Genomic DNA, 23,848 nt, shown 5'->3' with positions numbered 1-23,848 from the left:
ACTTTTATGGCTTTTCATTTATCATGATCAAGTCTGAAACATGAAGGAAAAGTGACAAGGAGGCATCTGTTCACGCAGTAAAGAACACCGGGGCTGGGATCCACATTTGCAGTCAAAAGGCACAAGTACTGCAGCTAAAGTTGGCTTGTTTTACTATTATTGTTTTCACATGGCTTTATATGGAGGCCAGATGTCATGATTAGCAGCTTTCTGTCCTGGTTCTTTTTACCCCATAATTATCTTTTGATGTGAGATCCATTTTACACCATATGAGTCAACAGGCAAAGAGGACAAACGCTGCACTACTTGTGCTTTTGTCTGATCTGGAGGTGCCTTTTGAACCCCCCCCCCCCCCCCACCCAACCCAACCCCCCCTCCACCCCCAAAAAAAACCATGTCCAGAAAGATCAAGAGGGGCCTCTCGTTCCAAAGATGTGGTCAAATTCGCTGAGGATGAGCTCCACTGCCTGGTTCTGGTAAACCATATTCACCGCCATGTTGCCGTTGTCCTGCTCTGGGCGCATCAGGGTCGGCCCGAACACAATGCCAATGTTCTGTGTGGTCATTCTGTTGGAATCTGAATGTTCCAACACTCTGTGAGGAACGAAAGAGAAGAGAACACACCATTTTAATGACACCTACAACTTGAGCACGAGCTACAGGCTGGACTGCCATGAAAACTTGCACAGAAAGTGATAAATCCCAATAACTTGATACTCTGACACTCCAAGGTTAATATTTGTGGTTTTGAGTGAAAAATCTGAACAGCAATACATAGGTATAAAATAAGCTTTAAACATTTAAACAGCGAAGTCTAATACTTTTTGGCGATCATTCCACCGAGACAATGACATTACATGTCGTTCCGAGGTTCTCTCCCCAGCCAGTCCACGAACCATGTGATCTCACTGACTCATACAACAGCAGCTCTACAACTCTCATGTGACTTCCAATGACTCAGAAGGTATCAACAGCACATTCACACCCCACAAGTCGGTCAGGGGGTCAACAACCTGTGTGTTTAACATCAACGACTCTCTTTTAACACCTGGAACTTCACCCCCGTCAATCAGAACGGAAGAATCCTCCTGGACGATAGGTGAAAAGTCCATTTTCCTACACTGATGTACAACCTAGTGTTGTGAGTAGAGTCTTTCAACTAGAAGGTTCGCCTACATGCTGATGAAAGCGTGAGTGAATGGGTGTGAATGAGTGAATGGCAAAAAACTGTAGTGTAAAGCAGCTTTGAGTGGTCATCAAGACTAGAAAAGCGCTAGAAATACAGACCATTCAGTCAAAGACCAAGACCAATGCATGATAATACCTGTCAGGCTCTTTTAAACAGTTCACTTTTATGAACTAAAAACACAAATTTGACCGAAAATTTAAGAATCACCACAAGCGTTATGTAAAAACCCAAAGAAATATCATACAGTGATTCTCTAAGGTGAAAGTTAAACTCTAGTGTGAACATTTTAAATAGAAACTGTTACATTCAAGCCACTGTCAAGTGAGTTCACACACAATGCTGATCAGCTCCGCGACGTGATGTTTTGTCCCCATGTCACCTGGCAACATTCCTGCACTACACACAGGAAGTGATTCTTTTCACCTCTAGAATGAAGGAATCAAAGCAGCAGCACGGCATCGACAACACAAGCCATAGTTTAAAACAATGCCGCTCTAGCGGATCTCCCTTTATGCAAAGTGACACTGACACAGATGGTCCAGAAAGAGACACCGTGGCTGCTCTTTGATCAATCTATACAGGGCTTGTGTCAATCTGGCGCTCATTGACTTCGGTGTCTACAGAGTGACTTAAGTTTTGCATGTTTTTGACGCTGCATTTGTCTGTGGAGAATTGTCTGGCACTGCCAGTCTTACATACAAGACAGTTTCAAATGACAATATCCACATCTGTGTGGTCCCAATTAGAGCGGGGGCAATACCGTTCAGAATCTGAATATAAAACGTATACTTTGAGGATTTGTTCACAGCGAACGCCTTTATGATGTCAACGTTTTAAGTTCCCGCAGGCTTTAAGGCAGTCTTGTTCAAGTTAATGTTTGGGTTTGAAGGCACATACAGTAGATGTTAACTGGTGAGCATGTGACATCTTTATAGTCCTTACAAACTCAGGACAGCAACTGACAGAGACAATATTTGAACATCTTCCACGCACACATCTCGATTATGCATGTTCACGCCTATGTGCATTTTTAAAATGCAGATATATGCACGTAGGTGTCCACCGCCTGTATCAATCTATGTTGGTGTCTTTGAGCGTGTGTGTGTGTGTGTGTGTGTGTGTGTGTGAGATCTGGGGGGATTCAGGAATGGGTTAAAGCCACGGCATGAGGCATTCTTCTAAAAATGCCATTCCCACCAAGCCACAGAAGCAGCCAGCAATTGCTCAAAACTTCCACATTAAAAAGAGAGGAGGAAAAAGAGAGAGGGAAAGAGCAGAGGGAAGAGAAAAAAGGAGCAAGTAAGGGAGAGGGCGAGGAGAGAGAAAAGAGAGAGGTTCCAGTGGTGGCGGCGGTGGTGTTGGTATGCCTTCCAGCAGACGAACCACAAGGCTCCCATGGGACCTTCAAGGCAAGGAGGAGAGCGGGAGGGGGGGGGGGGGGGGGGGCGAGAAGGGAAGGGGAAGGATAAAGAAAAAGGAGCGAGGGATGGAAAGATGAGGAAGAAGAGAGGAAGAGGAAGGGTAGAGCGAGAAAAGGGGGAAGAGGATAAAGAGGATGTAAGGAAACAATGGTTGTAAGCCAGCAACGGAGGAGGCGACAGACGTGATTGAGCAGGGAGAAAATAAATGATAAACAGAACTTGGGGGGGGGGGGAAAGCAATGACAGCAGGGAGAAAATGAGAGAAAGACACAGAGTTGACAAATTCATGGGGCCCACACCACACCCTGGCACAAACATCAGCCTCAGAACACGAACGCTCACCCCTGGAGTGGAAGGAAAAACCATACGCGGTAAAACTACACATTTTATGTACTGTAAAAAGGAACTGGCGCGCGGAACATTGTACACTATTCATCTTCCTCCAGCCTTTTCATCTCACACAGACCCAAGCTTAACAGTGTGATCCTGGTACAGTGCTGGCACGCTTTCCAGAGCCAAAGGATCCCTGACAGAAAGTGACTGAAAACAACAAGGGAACTACCCCATCTTGTGGTCAAATTATACAACAAAAGTTAAAAGCAGGGCATTTTATTTTGCTACACGGTCATCTGGTTCACTTTTTCATGCTGCAGCGTGCCAAGGGAATAGTCCCGTGTTATGAAATGGCATTGAAACCATCAGATCTAAATGTAACCCAACAGGGCAGATAAAATAGCAGATATTTACTGCACATGGTTTTAATCCCACCCTCTCTCACCGTCTGAGATGGCGGCACATGAATAGAAGTGTATCATGGTTTGGAGGAGGCATGTTCAGCACCAGACACTTCAAACGGTCCACTTTGTCCATGTAGTCAGACATCTCTGCAACAGAGAGCAAGAGACATGTTGGATCATAATACTGTTATCATTAGCATTTTATCACGCTTTATCAGCATCCAACACTTGATTTACATCCATTAACTGATATCACATGGCGTTTATAAGTGGATACAGCAGCAGCTTACAATTACAAACTATCATCACTGTGGTTTGAAGCAGAGAACACACAGATAACAATCAGGCTGATAAGAAATGGTGGATTCATGTCAAGATTACATTTACATTTTTCCAACTTTTTTTTTCCCTAGTGTGCAACTTTTCGTTCTGGTTGTCATTTCATTTCAATTTGCTAGATTATCGTCTGTTTTAGGATAAGTAAAAGTCACAAATACATTTTGGCTTATCATAGTGGTTTAAGTAAAGTCAAAGAAAAGTTTGAACGTATCAGATAATACATATTTTTAATGTCAACCAGTCTTGTGTAAAGTAACCAGTACAGTGCTTCAACTTAAATTGTTTAATGCAAGGCTTGTTGTTGTTGTTGTTGTTGTTGTTGTTGTAAATGAGTGGAAGAAGACGCATTTATTAAAGTTTCAAGAGCAAGTAACTAGTTAGTGAAGTTACTTACACCTCACATACTACATGATATAATATACTTTATTGTCCTAATGGGAAATTAATTTTGGGCTCAGTTGTTGTGTGTACGGCACATATACGATAATTAAATACATTAAGTAGATAAACACACGAAAAACAACCGTTACAACTATTATATGCAGACAAGTAGTAACAATAGTAAGATCCTGGCTTTTTCGTCTTCACATATTAATATTAAACACTAAACTCAATCAAAGTAGACAATTTAGTAAGGGATGTATTTTATCATGAGTTTTAAACCCATGGCTACAAAATAATCACTATAAAATGCAATTTTCTGATATATAAATTATGAAAGTCCTACTAAATCTGTTGCACTAATTTAAGGATTTACCTTTTTTTTTTTTTAAATAAAGAGATTTATGTCTGTAGTAGGAGTGGAAAGGTTTGGGCTGAGTGCCACAGGCAGGGTAGAGAAGTCATAAAAGTACTGACAAACACATTGTCGGTTTTGTTCTTTTCTTGGGATTTGTTGACAATAAAAATAGAAATAGAAATACACCAGCCTCATCCTTTAAATAACGGAGTCAACTTTTATTTGCATTTTGAGTCGAGGAACATGGGAAATTTTTTTTGTGCAGTGAAACTACTGTTCCATTTGAATTTGACAATACACTCAATAAATTACAGCTGTGTCACTTTGTCAATTGTATGTATATGTTTAGTTGTTTTCCTGACTATAATCCTATAATCCTTTTCTTTTGAAAATTTAAAAATATATATCATTTCATACATGCTTTGTAGGCAGTGACGGGATAACTGAGGATGTTTCTTTATTTTTTTAAATCTAAGATTGATCAAGTGTCACTGAGTGATGCTCAAATAGGGAGAAAGGAGAAGGTATGAAGGAATCTGACAGAGACTGAAACTGGTCACTTACTGGCTGTCTCTACAATGTCTGTGAAGAAGCCATAGGGCACCAGAGGCTCGGGAAGCTCGCGAAAGAAAAGTTTCAAAGCTCCCGTGATGACATGGATGTCCTCCCACTCGCCATCGCCCAAATTCAGCTTCTCCTCTGAGAGACGAGGAGGGAGGGGAGGAGGTGGAGGAGGAGGAGGAGGGGAGCAGAGAGACATTGAGACAGTCAGGGTCAGAGAAGAAGTAAACCGAAAGTGAGGCAATATGAAAAAAAGAGAGAGACAAATGTGTGACAACAAACAAGTCATGGTGTCGTTTAGTGAAGAACTTGAACACAACACAGTGCAAATTCACATTAGTTCTGAGGCGGAACATGAAGGCTTGTAGCTGCAGGACGGAGATAGCTGTGGTGTGTGGAACACACACACACACACAAACACTACATATCTCACACACCCTCACATTCACAGGTACAGAGCACACAATGTTTAATCCCGGCCTGCTCATATTAGACCATATTAGCAGCTTATTCTAGGTGCTGATCCCTGATTCTCCCATTTCTGTCCACTTGATGGCAGCCATGGACTGTGTGGGAGCCTCTGTACAACCTGCTCTGTGTTATTACATCAGAAAACGTAAAGCAGAAGAGCCTAAGGGACAGACATACATTAAGCAAAGGGTAGCAAAAGCACCAAACTTTCAGCGTTTCACTGCATCTGTGTGTGTGTGTGTGTGTGTGTGTGTGACACAGGTCTGTCAGTCTGCGGGTGGGAGTGGGTTTTTTTTTTTTCTGGACTGAGGCGTTCACATTGCGCAACACATAATGCACAAAACAAGCAGGCCATGGACACATGAAAGCGACCGCTGTCCTCGTCTGTCTCAATCTACCTTGCACCAACTCCGCTGGGAACATGTAGCGGCCGTCAGTAGTCACCGCTCGCTCTGCAAACACCAGCAGTTACTCAGTGTGTGTTTGAAAATGAGAGATGTGTCTTATATTAAGATTCAAACAGCATCAGTAGTCATTTGATTTCATTTGAAGAGGCTGAAAAAGAGGATTAAGATTACAAATATATCAGCATTGATCGTGACATTAAGTTTAGGTTCAACACTCCTCCCTCACCATGGTTCACTAGGTAGCGCAGTTTCTGAATCACTGCCAGGTTCCCTGATACTCTGTAGATGCCATCAGTCTCCAATCCTGCGACACACACACACACACACACACAGATAGCTTTATTATGATTTATGAGTTTATCATAATCGCTCATTTCAGATTTGTAAAACACACCTTTTAGAGAGAGTGACATTTCATGCATCATACTGTACTGCTACTACTCCAGTTTATAGTCTAATGTTTAATCAAACAATACTGATTATCCTCTACTGACTTCTTTTGTGATAGAAAATGTAATATCTTTGGGCTTTGTGTGCAAATGTTCCTTATTTTAAGTAAAGCTCATGGATTAGTTCAAGTGCCAAATTAACTGAAAATGAATAAAATGTCAGATTTGAGGTACTTAATTGCTTTCTGTATTAAACATTTATTATTATTTACTGTCTTTCAACAGTTCTCAAATAACTAAATGTCCTCTCAACTGCCACAAGACTTCTTATTTGTGCGTTTGAGTCAACCTGCTTCTGCAATCCACAGCCCTTTTAGGTACATCTTCTCTTTGATGATTTATGCAACACAGCAGATGAGACGGCGCAGAGCTGCCATCGAGTGACTCAAAATGCTATTTAAGCCGTTTCCTCATGTGTCCATGCAGGAGTCGGCGGTCTGCAGTGACTGTACCTCTGCTCTCCACAGCCTCGGTGCAAAGTCTGACGAAACGAGGGACGGTGCTTTTCTCTCGGTTACAGAGCATCTCCAGACAACAACCAAATACCTGATCTGGAGGGAGAGAGAGAGAGAGAGAGAGAGAACACAAACACACACACAGTTACACAAGTCGCTTCTCCTGGGGTAACATACATAATGTAAGAGCGACAAGATTGAGTGAATCTAGAGCGACATATACAGACCTATATGTTTGACTCTGCTCCCAAAGGAGACTCACAAGTGATGATGAAACATAACCCCTGTACTGCATACTCTATAGGGTAAAAATAATTGTATGCAACCTTTTACTCCAGAGTATAGCACGATCATACTGTATTAAATCTGATAAGGGCTGGAATGAACTTAGGTGTGATGAAAATGGAATCAAAAAGCACCTCACAGCAGTTTATTAGACAATATAGGAATATCATTTTATAGTAGCTGGAAAAGTCTTCTGTTATAAATCCATTTAAAACAAAGTACTGTGTGTCTCGTGGAATATGGACAAAGAATAAAAGCTCAAACAAGCTTGAAAAACATAAAATAGATTGGTGAAAATAATATAAATCTAACTGTTTTTTTCACCTAATGCTTTCGTGTTGATTCGCATAAATTGTGCAATTCTTTAGCTGTACTGTGAGGGCAATATGTAGATAATTTACTGTACTATATATATATATATATATATATATATATATATACATACATACATACATATATATGTATATAAATACTGCATAGGTGTTGAACTGGGTTAAATACGGGAAGGCCACATATAATATGTGATTCAGATTATTTCCACACTAAACATGTCAGTGACCTCACTTGACCTGTGTTTGTGGTGCGTTTCTTCACTCATTTATACAGGCTTTTCTGTTTAGTGGTCAACTTTGATGATGTTAAAGTGACCCATAAAAAAAAAAAAAGAACACATTGTTCCATCCATTTATCCAATCCATCAGAGCCAACTGACAATGACATTTGGCATTTGCCGTAATTGTACATCTGGGTCATAAATAAGGGTCCAGTGCAATATCACCAGATACATGCAGCTGTTCAATGTTCTGTATATACTTCCCTCTTATATAAAAATATAAAAATCCCTCTTTTTATATTTATTTTATATTTATTTTATAGACTTCCACCGGTAAGTCGATTTTTATAGACTTTGTGAGTCTGCATGTTATTGTCACTTCTTTTTGCTTAGTGTTGTTCTATTGCTTTTGGACTGAATAGTGTTGGACTTAAATGTTTTCATTGTACCGGTTACAATGACAATAAAGATTTTCTGATTTGTGATATCTGAGGAGACAGGCTACTACCTGGATCATCTGCTTAACTGGGCAACCATACAGCGACCACAAATCATTCACACTCAAAGACACACCTGTGGTCAATTTAGAGTCTCCAATTCACCTGTGAGAGGAGGAGGAGGTGGAAATACCCGGAGAAACCCCACACCAGACCAATCGCAGTCAAACCAGGACTTGAACCAAGAATCCTCTTTTAGATGTATTGTGTAACAGATGCCATGGTATTGCTATAATCGGCAGACAAGGAAACATCTTTGGAGAATCCCTTCCTCAACAGACAAACAGGGGGGGGGCGGATATCGATTCACATTCACTGCAGGGTGAGGCATCACCACAGGTGGTTTCTTGCCTACTCTCACAACTGTGATGGTACTAAATTATAAAATCTCTACAACTTCACAACTCAAGTCCAGAGTTGACAGCTGTAATATTAACTAGACAAATTTCATTCTGGGTGTCAATATCGCCGGGTAGTGACGCATTACCGTTAAGTAGTAGTATTTTAAAGATGAGCGAGTTTTAGATTTGAAGATTTCCCCCAGAACAAGACAGGAAAAGCTGAAAGTATGAGAAAACAATAATGTACGGAAGAAGAAGAAGATGAATAAATGCCAGAAGAACAAAAACTGTGCTGAGTCAGCATTCACATGACAAAGAAGAAGAAAACGAAAGCGATTTCTTTGCATTAAACAGAGTGACTGCGATGATAAATACAAGGATGAACGCCTAAAAACATAAAAAGAAACCTCACCTTTAATGAGGCCTTTCTCCTGCAGAGCCTGCAGAGGAGGTCTCCTCATGATCAGCTTCTTCAGCCGGCTCTTTACCCTTTTCCTCTCTGTGTTTTCCAGGTTGGACGATGAGCGAGGGACTGTGGAGGAAGGAGAGGAGAAGGTGGAAGAAGAAGAGCGAGGAGAAGAAGAAGAAGAGGAAGAGGAAGAGGAAGAGGAAGAGGAAGAGGAAGAGGAAGAGGAGGAGGAGGTCAGTGCGGGGCATTCAGTGACGAGGCTGGAGAACAGGTGGGAGGGGAGCGTGGTGAGGATGAAAAGTGGCAGGGCCGGTCGATAGCGGAGGTGAGAGAATATCTGCCATGGAGGACGAGTGAAAATATAGGTGGGCTGAATGGAGGAGAGGATGGAGGGATGTGTGAGGCCTGTACGGAGGTTTGAACAAAAGAAAGTCACAGTGATGATGATGATGGAGTGACAGCCTGCTGTAAAGGAGTGTGGAGTGGAGGACGTGTGTGAAGGAGGAGAGTCAGAATAAACTGGTGATGTCGCGCGGCGGTGACTTACGAGACGTTCTCCTGTCCTCCTCGTCTCCACTGTGCTCCAGCATCTCCACGCTGCCCGCTCTCCTCAGAGAGTACAGGAGGACGTTGTCCAGAGGGTTTTCACGATCCTGAAAGGCAGGAGGAGTGAAACTGTGTCACACCAATCATCATACATAACACTGACTGTTTTAATCATTATTCAAGCTGGTTTCTCAGTATTCAAGGAACATTAGTTTCATGTCATCAGGGGTTTTTTAGTTACTGACAGTTCTGTATTTTGGTGCAAAAACAGAAGCGAAAGATCATTTCATGATTGCTGTAAATACTTAGGAATTGTATTATTCATTTAGAATGATGACATAATGTCACCCACTGAACACTGATGATACATTTACACTGATAATCATAGCCACGCTCATTATGTATCCCCAGACTGTGATCTTGACTAAAGTCATACATTTTCTTTTACTACTTTGTTTTGAATGATGGGGTAGAGAAGAAGGAGCAGCTCTGTGTCTCACCAGCCTGACGATGACTTTCTGAATGGTGTTAAACCACTCCTTTATCAGAGAGTCTGTCTCTGACTGCAGCAGGAACTCGTTGCCCGTTACTGTCCTCAGCTGAAACCAGAAAACATGCATTAAACCGTGTGAACGCTCAGCCACAGAGCAGTATTTCGCAATTGATTTTTTTCGTCCTTGTCCAAATGCACCACTTGTATTACACATGTACACATGTATTTTTACTACTTCCTTTATCTCTCTGAGGTCACAGCCCTCCAACTTGTGCTTCCTTTCTCTGATAAAGACACTGTTTCACTTTTATCTACACATCAGTTCACAACCCTGATCAACAAAATTCCTCAATACTACTTATTACTGTTAAATATCAGTAAACCTTAATGAACGAGAGTATACCGGGAGCTCAAATGTATCTTTGTGGGTTTCTACTTATTTCACTTGTTTACCTTGAAGACATTCTTCTTGCTGGACAAATCATTGGTCCATTGCAGCTGTGCGCCTCTTAAATCCACACTGCTCTCAGGGCGACTGTTTCCTGGTTTCTGTTGTTGACAAACGAGTACAAAAAAGATAATAAAATACCGATATTTTGAACATTGTCAATATTCAGTTTGCTGAATTGGTGAATATGTGCTTGAAAAAAATGGGAGTTGGGTTTTTTTCTGCCGTGGAACACAGCTGGTGCTTGTCATTTTACTGCAAGGATCCACGAGGAGAGGTAAAGCAGACGAGTGATCAGATACATCCAACTGTTGTGAAACCTTTTAGATGGGTGAGAATCTGCTCTAGGGTATGTTGCGTTCTTGTTAAACAATGAGAAATCATCTGTGCAGAAAACCCAACTTCTGCATTTATGAGGGGACTCATACCAAGTGTTAGCAGTCATGCAATAATTCAACACTCAATCATAAGTCCTCTACCGCTTTATCCTCCACATGAGGGTCGCGGGGGGGGGGACAGATCGCCAGTCCATCATAGGGCCACACATCGAGACAAACAACCATTCATTCTCACATTCACACCTATGGTCAATTTATATGTGTCCAATTTACCTAATCCACATATTGCATGTATTTGGACTTCAGGACGAACCCGGAGATAATTTCAGCAAAACCCATTTAAGCGATGACTTTACTTCCCAATAAAACACAGTGTTCTCCTGAACTCTTACCCAGCTGGAAGGTGTCTGTGATTTCGGATCTTTGAAGAAAACCAGACTGTTCCCTACCAACACGACCCAGGACGGACTCCAGCTTTTTCTGCAACCCATCAGACGTGTGCATTGCTCAGTAAGTGCTTGGCTCAGGAAACATGATTAAAAATGTCCTTTTTTTTTTTTTTGTGTCTTTAATGCCAGCGGCGTTATGCCTCACCTTAGTTTGCGGCCTCCCTCTGCAATTTTGGTCTTGTTCAAAAGGCCGGCTTTCTCCAGCTCCTGAGGAGAAGCATCAATATTAATAGTGTGTCAATATTTGTTATCACTTAATGATAAGGGTAAGCGAGGACAAGTTTCAGTGTGAACTGCAAGGTACAGCAGAAGACTTTTCCTCGGTGTAATACGCTGCATCCTGAGCAAACCCATTAAACTTTACTGTTGCATCATTCCCCCCCAAAAAAAATAGTGAGAGGAGAGCTGGTCTGAAATCTCCCACTGCGCTATGGCCCCATTTAAGGTGTTAAGGTGCAATATACAAGCTATGGAGGTATGGTGAGTACAGTATATACAGACAGCAGGGAACAAAGTCTCTCTAACACACATGTGCAGGTCAACATGAAAGCAAAGGTGTAAGGCGTAGTCTCACTGGTGTGCAGCCGTCACTGTCTGGAGAGCTCTCGGGAGACGGAGGCTCCACGATGATGTTGGTCACATTACAGGAGTAATCCATACATTTCTGGACCAGCTGAAAGACAGGAAGTGAGCCTTAGCTTTGTGGATTTGCCAGTGTATATGTAGTGTTATCACAGTAAAAACTGTTTTAAATTAGTTGATATTGAATTATTGCCCAGCCCTAATATGAAGCAGTGCAGAGTTTCCCCTCTGTGTGTGTGTGTGTGTGTACAAACAGCAGTTCATCAGCTATTGTGTTATGTGCTCTGGAGGTAAGTACCTTGCCATTCTCAGGCAGGATCATAGATTGGGAGTGGATGAGTGGCTGCTTGGCATCGTGCACGGAGGCAGAGTTATGGCACCGGGCATCTGCACTGCTGAATGTCATCAAGCTGAGGGTATCAGAGGAGGCCGCACGCTGCATTTTCTTTAGCAGGGGTTAAAAAGTCAGGGTTACATTGTTGGGTCAGGTGTCAGAGGTGGAACTGACAAACAAGGGAGAGGGAAAAAACTGATTTATCTAATGCAACATACTTCCATGTCATTGTACTTGGTATTCAAATTCTGTGGCAGCTGATGTTGATTTGGTTGCTGATGAATTGTCGCGTGGACACTATTGAGGAACCGTTACATTTACAGTACAGTTTTTACCATATATTATGTATTCAGTGTTATTTTCTTGCCCCAATCAAACTGAGTACAAGAAAACAATGAGGATAAAGAGCAAAATAAAGGTCAGATCATGAAACTCCATCATGCCGATTATTTCTAGCGAGATATTGTCAAATGTACAAAGATACAATCTTCACTGTGTGTTAGATTTCCCCCAGAGAAAACCTGACGGTTAGGAGTGGCTTTTGGTCAAAAAACAACAAAATAACAAAACAAAGTGATGGATGAACAACAAAAAGGATAGAACACATTTCCACAACACAACATTATTCAAAAACAGAATGTTAACTGGAAGTGTTGACCCTGTGGTGACAAGACAAACAAGTGAGCAGGAAATCTTCAACCTGCCTTTATAACCTCCACTGAGGCTGATTGACCTCAGCTGTGGGCGAACACAGGTGCAGCCAGTAATTAACAAAGACATCTGTGACTTGCCAGCACTCAACAGGAAGTGTCTTTTTTTGGTTCTTTTTGCGTTTTGGACAGGCTGCATGGTCGTTTCCTCTGACAGATTAGAATAATCAAGCCTTGTTTACAAATGCCAGAGTCAGGGAAACAACTGTTAGTTTGCAAATCTTTCAGATTCACATGGTTACTGACATTTGGTCAATGGCAGAACACAATGTCCCAGCATTAGCAGTTATCACAGAGACGTAGCTATCACAGAATCTGTCAGAGCGACTTTCACCGCAAGCATTTTTCATTTTTCTCATTTCTCATTCGGGAAGAACAACACAGGCAGTGCAGCGTTGTAACTTAATGTAACTTGTATGAAGCGCAAATGGGAACCGACGCATTCTGGCACTTCAGGCATCGGTGCCCTTCATGAGGACGGCGCAGATAAGCAGATTGAGAGACACTGCGGTTTCAATGAAACGTCCATCTTGTTTCGCCTCACTTCACAGGAAAGGCTGATGGCACAGATTGTCAGAGACACAATGACGCACACATGCACAGCTGCAGTATTACATGCGTTACATGCAAAACACTTCAGGTCTGCAATCCCATGCACGTATTGTAAGTACACACCATTATTCACACATCTTCAACTTTTGGAACAACAGCCATGACGAATCCCTGTAACCTAGTTTCAACAATCAGACTAAATGTCCCTCCTAATGTTTGCCATCTCCTCATGCAAGGCGGCTTAGCACTAAGAGCCAAATCTGCTCCTTTGCTAAGATGAGGCCTTTAAAAGGGCTTTAAACCAAATGCACCCACACCCCGCTGTGATGCAACATGTTACACTGAAAACTGCTTGGATAACAGACTTTATTTTTTTCTCTTTTACACCATGAGTTGCTATTTCACCACCTTAATATACATAAATGCTGATCTCTGAGAATCTAAAGAGCAAAGCTGGCAGTATTAGAACACATTCTGCAGTAATACAGTGGATATGCGGTTTTCGCAAATCTAAAAGACCCGAGTTCATTGATTATCATTAAGCACTGACAAAACACGCAGGATTACCATCACAGTCAGTCATGCAAACAACAACACACACATGAAAGGATGTCGAGGTGGCAAAACAAAACCAGTCCATTTTGTTAAGCAAATGCATCGTGCTGTGTAGTCAGAACATGCAAGTCTAGCTGGTGAAATTCTTTAATTTAGTCTCTTTTTTTTTTTTACAAGATGAAAGTCAAGGTGAAGTGCATTAGATGCCCTCTGGCAACGAAAGAGTTCAGCAGGAAGACGAGGATTTTACCTGTTTCATCTGCCAGCCACAGTCGGTATTCCTCTGGTGGCTTCCAAAAATAAAATCAGGTGACAGCTAGAGAGCGAGAGAAGAGAGAGACAGGAAGACAAACACAGATGTGAAACAGTTACTATTTATATTTCATTTACATTTAAAACACAAGTCTACTCCATTTCATGCGCAACAGACCGGAACAAAAAAATCTAACGCTGTTTCACTCTGGGGGCTTCTCTAGCAGTCACCACCATTTGTAGAGCAAATGGTCTGAACCACAAAATGACAGCAATTATAAGTGAAATCAATCATCACCCACACGAAAAACAGGATGCTGTCAGTTTTTTCAGTTGTATTTTGCCGATGACGCCCAGGCTTAACGTCCACACCAGTATCAAAACTACCCTTTTCCTGCATGTGCTCCAATCCCAACATCTAGAAACGCTCTTTGATTCACCGCCAACGCACAGAGGTACACACTCAAAGACCCACACTCACACACACACACACACACACACACGTGTCTGCATTCAACTGAAGCTGATGAGAGAAAGTTGCAGCCGTTGTTCTGTGAGAGTGAAACATTCACTGCATAGTATGTTGTTTGACTCAATCTTGATGATTTTCATTTATGGAAAACATCACAGTGACAATTAGTGTCAATAAAAAAAACCAAAACAGTAACAGTGAACTGTATTAGCATGAAAGTCAAACAAATCATATTCCGTTCCGTTAACATACAGAACACTCGACACGTGCTGCTAGAAATCAAACACGGAATGAAAATATAAATTACTAAAAATGATATTGTGTAGGAAACTAAAAGCAAACTTACAGCGTAGGTGCTCATTATAACTTATCCCCCAGTTATAAACTCCAAGTCTTGTTCCTGAGCGCCTGTTATCTGTCAAATTTAAATCCTCAACCTTCTGTCGTCTCACGTTACGACACTTTTTACTTCTCGGTGTGAAAATGTGAAAACCATTCATCCCTCCCTCTTGTTTCAGCCCACGACTACTTCCCCATTCTAGAGAGAAGCTGCTTCACCTCGTGCAGTGACGCTCATGCACAGCAGCTCAACCAGGAAGGTGTGCTCAACTCCAACCATTACAACAGACCTTTTCTCACACATTGTCCATAATCCAACAGCTTTTGTTACGAGTCCTTTAGGTAAGAACGAGTAAGAGTAGACACATTTTGATATAAAATAATCATTATGTAAAGATATCAAAGGGCTTGGCTTTCAACAACACATTTAGAGCACATGTTCTTCTACTGTTATTACAACAGTAAGCAGCATTTTGATAAAGTCATGACACTTTTTCTTCTGTATATTTATTGTCTATAATAACTAACCAGCTATGACTGGACAGAGGCCACTTCCTACAACCTGAGTGAGATTGAACACCGTAACACAAAGAGCTGAAGTTGACAGCTTGATAGAAAATAGAGAGGAAGTACGCAGAGACAGCGAAGTAGAATGGTTAACGGTGAAGTACAAATAGTGGCAGATAGAAAGGTGCAGCTTTTGCCACTTCAAATGCAAATTAAATGAGGCCTGGGTTTTCCCCTAAGCCTGGATACATCGTTTCATCCAGCCTCTTCAACATGCTGTGCAGGAACAATCAACTCCCAGGATCCACCTGAGGACTCACATGCATCAATCAGTCGATTGTGCACACCTGCAAACTCTCTCTCACACACACACTGACTCCAGATCAGAAGGTTGTGTGTTTGAACCCAATTCTTGGGCAATGTGTGTTATCATATTGAAAACCAAGTAAAGTGGGATTCAACAGTGCATCATATTTTATTAAGTGATGATATTTTGTCTAAAGGAAGAAAGAAAGTGTCTTAACATAATGGACATTTTACATGAGCAAACTATTGTTTTTGGGTTGTTTTTTTTTGGTTTTTTTAAATCTAAGAATTATTTTCCAAAAGCCCATTGTGATGTTGTCAAATGTCTTCGTTTGTTCAACTTACAGTTAAACAAAAAATCACAGACAGAGAGGAACCAACACTGGAATCATCCGATTGTTTTGTTGAAGATAAACGTTGGTTGATTATGATACTGATGCAGTGGTAGTTTCAAATATAGAAAAGAGGTAGAAATGTATACATTAATAAAATCAAAAGAACAGGGTTAAGGGTGAAACATGTCGTAGAGTTTGAAAGTTCAAAATGTTCATGCATTCAACAGCGATATGGGTCATTTTGCGCGTTAACACACCTAGGTAACAAACACCTGAAACACCTAGGTAACAAACACCTGACATGCAGTATGCATTATAAATATATATATATATATAGATATGTGTCTATCCAGTTCTCAAGTTCCTGTTTGGTAACACATGTTCCACCGTATAAAAACTGACACATGTAGGTCAACAGAATTTACCTCAAACCGACTTGAGAGCACATCACTGCTTTGATCACGCTGGTGCGTTTTTGATGAGCAACATTAAATTTGAAACACTGATGCAACACTGAGGCAACGCAACCTTGAGATGCAAAATGCTTATCCCTGACAATCTGGATCATACAGCGTTTTTTGTTTTTTTGTTTTTTTTTGTCACTTTACTCCATCGATGGCATCACTGAATAAATATGTGGACAGGTCTGTGATGTCTGTTGTATAAATTCCCCAAAACCTTTACATGTGACACAACAGATGGACTTCCTCAATTCAAAAAAGGGCAAATCCACTCTTGTAAAATCAGGTTTTACACAAAAGTTGAAATAAATTATAGAGTGTGAGTTTTTTTTTTTAACGATGACAGTATCAGCAAGGTCAGGGACGGGTTGATGGGAAGCTACAGTTATATTTAATGCCGTTTTGTAATGTTTTGGTTTTTCAGATCTTCTGCTCATCTACGTCAATTTGAGAGGCAATACTTTATTGACCAATACTTGGTCAATAAACAATATGATGTAATATAGTCCACTTTTTACTTTGTCTCCGCTTACTGCTCTGCGCAATCTGGGCAAACAAGGCTGACAACAGCTAAGAGAGGTGTGTGTTTTCCCTATGTCTGTGTTTACAGACACCAGATGCACATTATTGCATTTAATACCTAAAGCTGGAGTCCGTAATTTCTTTTTTTTGAAACATTTTATGTTTTCTGCTAAAATCCCATTCATGTCCAGATTGCCATCAATAAATAAAGTTCCAAAAAAAGAGGGGATCGGAAAATGCTATACATACATCCAGGCCTGTCCTGTGTGCTCTTTCTTCAAAGCTCCGCCCACAAAACGTTAAAACATGACCATGGGTCACAGTAAATCGATCCACACTGTCCACATGGAGTCACTGCTTCAGTCTGGATCCATTTTGATTGGTAGTGTTTATCAGATTATTACAAGGGTAGAGACACAGGATTATTTTAAGTTTTTTGCTTCAGTAACAAATGATGGACTATTGCTTTAAAGCTTATCAGCCGTTCTGGAGAATAAAATGAATGCTCATTAAAAAAAGAAGAAGCTGCAGTTTCATTGTATGTTTGTCTGATTTTTGTACATTTAAAAATCGCCTGCTGGGGACAAATTAAGTTTGAGTTAAAAAGTCAAGCTTGATCATATAAGAACATTTTCAATACGACATTTTCCCCAAATCGTTTACCCTTAACACAAACCTATTCACAGACTTGGCAAACAGGATTATAAAAAGCCTGACGTTTCCCATCCCTGTACAACAGCCTTACCCTATGCACAGTTCTATTGCCAGCTTCTGAAAGTGTCAGTGACAGTTGGCTGGTTTCTCTGGGTAATGTCTGAGTTTGCATTGGAGTGGCCTGCCAAAAAAAACAAAAGGCTATTGTAAGTGTGCAATACAATGTTTTAATTATTTTGTCTACTTTCCACAGCTTTTAAGGTGCTGTCACATCCTTTGCCTCATGTTTGTATTGTAAAATATGACGAGACTGTGTAAAGGTGTCATATCTAGCAACACTCATAAACATATTAGTGGGTTTTGGTGCTTTTTCTAAATCTCCATCAGTTGGTGTACAACTGCCGAATGTAATTTTCCCACTTTGACTTTTGTTAAGATCACACAAACAAGATCTGTGTTATTATGCGTTAATGTCGAGGTGCTAGTATTGCTTTACATCTGTGAACCTTTTCCCTTGTTCCCTTTCCTTTTAGACCTAATGGTCGTACATGACAGACGGATGTCAGAATACTGTCAGAGGGAAGCGAATGAGCACATTTCCTAAAAGTCTTAAGTCTTCTGGTGGAAGCTGTAGGTCACTGACCTTAGTTAGGTTGCTGAGTAAATGTTCAACAACACTCCTCGTGTTGTGTGCAGCGTGTACCTTGTTGTCAGTGCATCCACGAGCCCGGCGAGGCGGTTTCCAGGACCTCTCCTTGGTGATGGTGTTGACATAGTAGAATCTTCCTGTAGCTGGGTCTGAGTACTGTTCCCACAGGTCCTTGAGCTGAAGCGGCTGCTGACCTGGAGCAGGACAGGGTGGAACTGCTGGCAACGTCTGTCTCCCTGGCTGCATGTTATCAGTGTAAAGAGGAGAGTCTTGCCAGGACAGTTGTGACAGGTAGGACTCTGTTGGGACCTTGTAGGTAGACAGAGAAACAGGGGACAGGGGGCATATTGTAAATCTATTAAGTAAAATACGTTTTCACTCACAGTATGAATACACTTGACTAAACACAAGACAAAAACAAACACAACTAGCTCTTTGAGCAAACAAAAAACAAATGAATTCCAACACCTCTCAGTGCAGATTAAGATTTTGGATTAAGACGGGGTTTACAGAGATGCATGTGCTCCCTCCATTGAGAAAGGACTAAAGTAACAACTACAAGAGAGGAAACGTTCAAATCCACTCAGATTATAATTCAAGTGATTGACTGGCCTGCTGCTGATTGATCCTTGTTATGCAACTCAACACTGTTGTTGATAATAACTCAGGGGATGTGTGTGTGTGTATGGATTTGCATGTGCAACACTGTAGGACTATGTGTAATTTGAATTGCCTATGTTCATATCAACCGTTTGATAAAACACATAGTCCCCTACTTGTTTAACACACATGCTAGCCATGATGCTTTTCCCAGGACTCTTGATTGTTTTTTTTTACTAAGAATAAAATGACTCTTTGATCGTATCCTTTTTATGCACTTCCTCATCAACCCCTTCTTCTTCTTCTTTTTCTTCTACTTCTTCCTCTTCTTCTTCTACCTTGGTATTCTCATTGTTATTAGCACCCTGATTCATCATGTATTCACACTTACTTGTGTGGTTTGGAGGCTACTGAAGAATGACATGTGCAAAACAGGGCAGCTTTATTTATGTGCCAACTACCCAGCACTCACTCTACTAATCCACGTATATTGTTCAGTCCATGTTGTGTCTTTTAAAAGGACCAGCGTGTAAGAACTGCAACATTTAACGGTGGGACTGCAGATTGTAATAAACTGAGCGCTCCTCCGCTAACCCTTCCCTTTCCTCAGTGCATTGGGGAACTATGGTGGCAAAACACACTTTGGCTAGTTTGGCTGTTCGAGGTGATGTAGACACATGGTGACACAAGATGACGGCCTTTAACTGAAGTACACATACAAGGCCACTAAGGCTACAGAGACAAATTATTTTTATTTTAAAAGGGAGGCCCTAATTAGAATTTAATTCGGGCCTGAAACGGCTTCCTGGCACAAATGTATACAAACACCCTTATGGGTAGTTATGCAATTTCTTCCAATAAAACTTTAAGTCCATACTCAACCTTATCTATTCATTTTCTATAAAAATCAAGCCCATAATCAAGACATTTGTTGTGGAGGAAAAAAACAAAACAGGCCTTATTTGCAAAAAATCAGTGGGAATGCTCTTAATGTGCGGCTGAATGGCTACAAATCCCTGCAGCCATGGCTCCACAATATTGGACCAATTCATCCCACACAAGTCAAGTAAGAGTGAGCAATGCTGACTATATGAAGATTCACTCACTACTCAGGTGTTCCTATACCTTCTGCTCAAACAGTGCACAAACACTGAGGGCAGAAATCCATGAAAACAATAGTTTGAACAAAACTCTGGAGGAAGAAAAGATGCATATTAATCTCCCGACATTCAAATCAAATTTCACCCCCTTGAGGTAAAGATTCCATCAGTTTGGCTGCACTTTAGAAAAACTCACAAAAATATATGGGGGTAGGGAGAGAGAAAGAAAGAGAGAGAGAGAGAGAGAGCAAATCAGAGCATCTCTTTGTGTTTTCTGAACAAAAAATGGTTAGTTATGACCTGAATGTGGCTACAATAATCGTACTTAATGGGATCTAAGGCTTGAAAAAAAGAGAATACACAAAGAGAGAGAGACGTCAGATAGAAATGGACAGTGAGAGAATGAGAGAGAGAGGGATGTGAAAAAAAACACATTTCCATTGAAATCATGTCACTTGCGGCTGCTCCGTGAAGTGGAGAAGGAAAGCCCTAAAGTACTTGGAGAGACAGTTTGGATACCCAGCTGAGGGAGCGTCCTTCAGCTGACACAGATAAATTTGAGTATTCCTCTCACCAACGGTGCCTTGTATAATCCCCTCTGATGTAATACGGGGAAGCTCTGACGTCATGACAATGTGAACTTAATTGCTGCTCTAGGAGGATTACTGAGGTCGAGTACAGACAGAAATCAAATACGACTTGTGATCTCTGACGTCTGGCGGGATTCAAACAAAAAAAAACTACAGCTTTATTTATTGTGTTAAACCGTTTTTGTCGGCCTTTACCTTGATTACAACACGCATTTGCAGTAGCATTGTTTTGATAAGCTTATGCAATGTCTCAGCATTTATTTCAATCCACAGTTGCAGTCATTTCTGCCATTACACCATGGTTGGAAACTCCAAATCTACACCCAGACCCATTAGTTTGCTTCAATTCAGGTTGATGTAGGCCCATCCTGGATGGTTTTTGTCAAGGGTCCCCTAAGACTCTTGAAATGCCCCTACAGGAGAACATTACCCTGGTTGATAAATACCAGAACTTCCATTTAAGTCATATTGTGACTCTGTAGTGTGTGATTTAAGTTCTGTGTGAAGTTTGGTTCAGCCTCTTCCTACCTGCAGATGGTTGTTCTTGCCGGAGGCCCCCACCATGTCCCACTGGCTACAGGACTTCTTCGGGACCCTGTGGTTGGTGCGACTGCTGAAGCTACCACCCACCTCATCATACGGGTTCTCCACCAGATTTTCTGCCAGGTTGCTGGAACTCTGGCTGCGTGTGATCATGGGAACCACCCTGGGGTTCTGCTGTGTCATTTGGGCCATAGAGGTTGTGGGTGACCCTGGGACCACTAAGCGGCCTGACAGTGAAGTGGGAGAGTTGTTGGTAAATGTGAACCCGGAAAGGGGCAGAGTGGGGAAGTGCCCCCTCCCTGTGGTGGTGGTGTTGTTGTCCAGCCCCTGGAAGGCACTACTGGAGTTGAGATTTCCCATTGAGCGGTAAATGGGTTTGCGCACTGTAGGGGGAAAATTAAGAAAAACTCCTTCAACACAAACAATTCTGAACTCATTTTCCTTCTGTAATCAGGAGAGACTGAGAAACTGTTATTCTTACATTCGTAATTAACAAAAACTGTCATTGCCTTTACCTTGATGCCGTCCATTAAAGGTCTCTGTTGGGCTGGGGCTGAGGGACACCCTTGGCAATACCCCGAGGTTGGAGTTCAGCGATGAGGACATTGCCAGGCGCTGTGGCGAGGGCATGGGTGCAATAGGCACCTCCGTCACATATGTAGCAGGTACATACAGTGGCTTTGTTTTATTAGCAGCCCCAATCCGCCGTACCTGTCACAAAACAAAACATTACCAGATGCTTTTGTTTGTTCAACAGGCACAGCAGAGGAATTAAGCCAGGGCAGAAAAATTCGAACACAGAGTCAATATTTTTCCCCACATAACTTTATGGGGCTATTCTCATGTCCTCTAGTGTGATTCCTGGTCTTAATTTTATCATATGAACCATGAATATAATGACATCATATAACAATGTCAATCACAATTTGTTAACAATATTCTATTATTGTGAAATGAAATGTATAAAAGAAGAATTGATCCATATTATCCACGAATAATCAAGAATCTGTGTACTTCATTATTCATAGCTTACACAACTAAAATGGTCATAAAGTATTCTGCTGATATTTATTATTTTACTTATTTTCACCAAATCACAAGAAAAAAAAACAGATTTTGCATTTCCTGTATTTCTGCACACTGCATCGGCAATTACTCACAAACTAGCACAACAGATGTTTGACTGAAAATAGCCAACTACAAATGTGTGAGAATCTTCTGTCTGGGTAATTCTCACAAAAAAGTACCTGTTTGTTTTGGCTATTTTTGATTTAATAACATAATATGTGTCATTATATATTTGAGAGCAGTGTGTCATCATGGTGTTTGTTGTTGACAAAAACAAGAACATTATTTCCAACATTATTTTTCTAATTTACAAGATAAACGAATGATGAGCCATTTTCTCACCTGCCACCAATCAGTGTTGGTCTTCTTCAGGAGAATAAACCGTTCCCCCTCCCTTATTGAGACCTGCCGTCCGTCGGCACCTCGGTAGTTGTAGTCATACTGGGCCTCGAGGACCACCGTACCACTGGGAACCCCACACACTGTCATCCCCCGAGTGTTCACCACAGGTCCAGCAGTGGGCTGCTGATGCCCCACAGAGCGCCTCCAAGTGCCCGACAGCATGGCTGACAATGCAGTCCTTTTTAGCAGCCTTCACTCAAATCTTATGAATGTCTGATAATTGAGATACTTGGACGACTGAGACTGAAGCCGGTTCAGTGCCATTATCTGAAAGAATCACGGAGGGAAAAATGGACACAGAGAGACAGAGAGAGGCAGAGCGGGAGGGAAAGAGATTACTGAAGCTGTCAAGGAACAATTCATAATTGCACGTTTCAAAAAAGAGAGCATTAATTATGTGGTGGTTTGATTATTCTGGTGAAAATCAGTGCGCTATCCTGTATGCAAATGATTGAGCTTTTAGCCCCCCATGCTTATAAAATATACTGTACAGCACGTAGTAGGGGTGGGAATAACCAAAGACACCATGATACGATATTATCGTGACGTTTAAGTCACGATGCGATATTCTCATGATATTGCGATATACTGAGTATTATGTGAAATCATCACAATATTGTAAAATCAGTGTATGTAAGTGTGGCGATGTAATATTGCTCCGACATAATATTGGAGCAATGTGGAGGATAGAGCTCGGTAGTGTTAATGAATAAAAATATTACAGAGTACTACTACCACCACGTATAACTACACTAATGGGTTAAAAATTAGCTTCTATCCCAGAACCACAAGTCTTCACTCAGTTCTGAGTAATGCCACAGAATAAAGATCTATCTATGAATGTATTAAAAGTATAAAATTCACTGACATTCAACATTTCCAATTGCTCTATTCTTGACAGACATGGTTGAGGGTGAAATGTCATTGCAGTAATTGGTACACGATGTTCTCATATCCTAGTAATACTAGGAAACACATGAGTAACATAACCTGTGTTTGCAGTTGCAAGTGCACTAAAACTAAGATCCTTTTCTGTCTCTCTACCTGAGCCAGCATCCCCTCAACACTACGCAGCCAAGACCTGCCACATAGTAATATAGCTTTAGACAGCACATGCACCCACCTACTCACACATGCACACACTATAAATACACACAAGCAAATACACAGAATGCAAAACATCTTAGG

The 23,848-nt window shown here is 41.3% G+C and overlaps 1 protein-coding gene across 4 annotated transcripts in view; it reads right to left on the bottom strand.

Moving 5' to 3' along the window:
- Positions 1–385: 385 nt before the first annotated feature.
- Positions 386–23,848, bottom strand: part of arhgap9 (Rho GTPase activating protein 9) — a 32,875-nt gene continuing 9,412 nt past the window's right edge. For 2 of the 4 annotated variants that reach the window (XM_058630920.1, XM_058630922.1), the window contains exons 3-22: positions 22,601–22,927; positions 21,706–21,901; positions 21,176–21,573; positions 18,412–18,666; positions 17,800–17,889; positions 14,111–14,176; positions 12,008–12,154; positions 11,702–11,800; positions 11,273–11,334; positions 11,071–11,158; positions 10,346–10,441; positions 9,900–9,998; positions 9,401–9,506; positions 8,857–8,976; positions 6,766–6,864; positions 6,091–6,168; positions 5,856–5,909; positions 4,990–5,124; positions 3,389–3,494; positions 386–594 (exon numbers count right to left, since the gene is read on the bottom strand). In XM_058630920.1, coding sequence (XP_058486903.1) covers positions 408–594; positions 3,389–3,494; positions 4,990–5,124; positions 5,856–5,909; positions 6,091–6,168; positions 6,766–6,864; positions 8,857–8,976; positions 9,401–9,506; positions 9,900–9,998; positions 10,346–10,441; positions 11,071–11,158; positions 11,273–11,334; positions 11,702–11,800; positions 12,008–12,154; positions 14,111–14,176; positions 17,800–17,889; positions 18,412–18,666; positions 21,176–21,573; positions 21,706–21,901; positions 22,601–22,822 — 2,703 coding nt within the window. In that variant the 5' untranslated portion in view covers positions 22,823–22,927 and the 3' untranslated portion in view covers positions 386–407. The remainder of the gene's footprint in view (positions 595–3,388; positions 3,495–4,989; positions 5,125–5,855; positions 5,910–6,090; positions 6,169–6,765; positions 6,865–8,856; positions 8,977–9,400; positions 9,507–9,899; positions 9,999–10,345; positions 10,442–11,070; positions 11,159–11,272; positions 11,335–11,701; positions 11,801–12,007; positions 12,155–14,110; positions 14,177–17,799; positions 17,890–18,411; positions 18,667–21,175; positions 21,574–21,705; positions 21,902–22,600; positions 22,928–23,848) is intronic. The other 2 variants (XM_058630923.1, XM_058630924.1) reach the window with 2 other exon arrangements.

The sequence above is a fragment of the Solea solea genome, chromosome 6 (genome assembly GCF_958295425.1).
Source record: "Solea solea chromosome 6, fSolSol10.1, whole genome shotgun sequence".
Taxonomy (NCBI): domain Eukaryota; kingdom Metazoa; phylum Chordata; class Actinopteri; order Pleuronectiformes; family Soleidae; genus Solea; species Solea solea.
The sequence above is the reverse complement of the archived record's forward strand: the minus strand, read 5'-3'. Positions and strand labels throughout refer to the sequence as shown.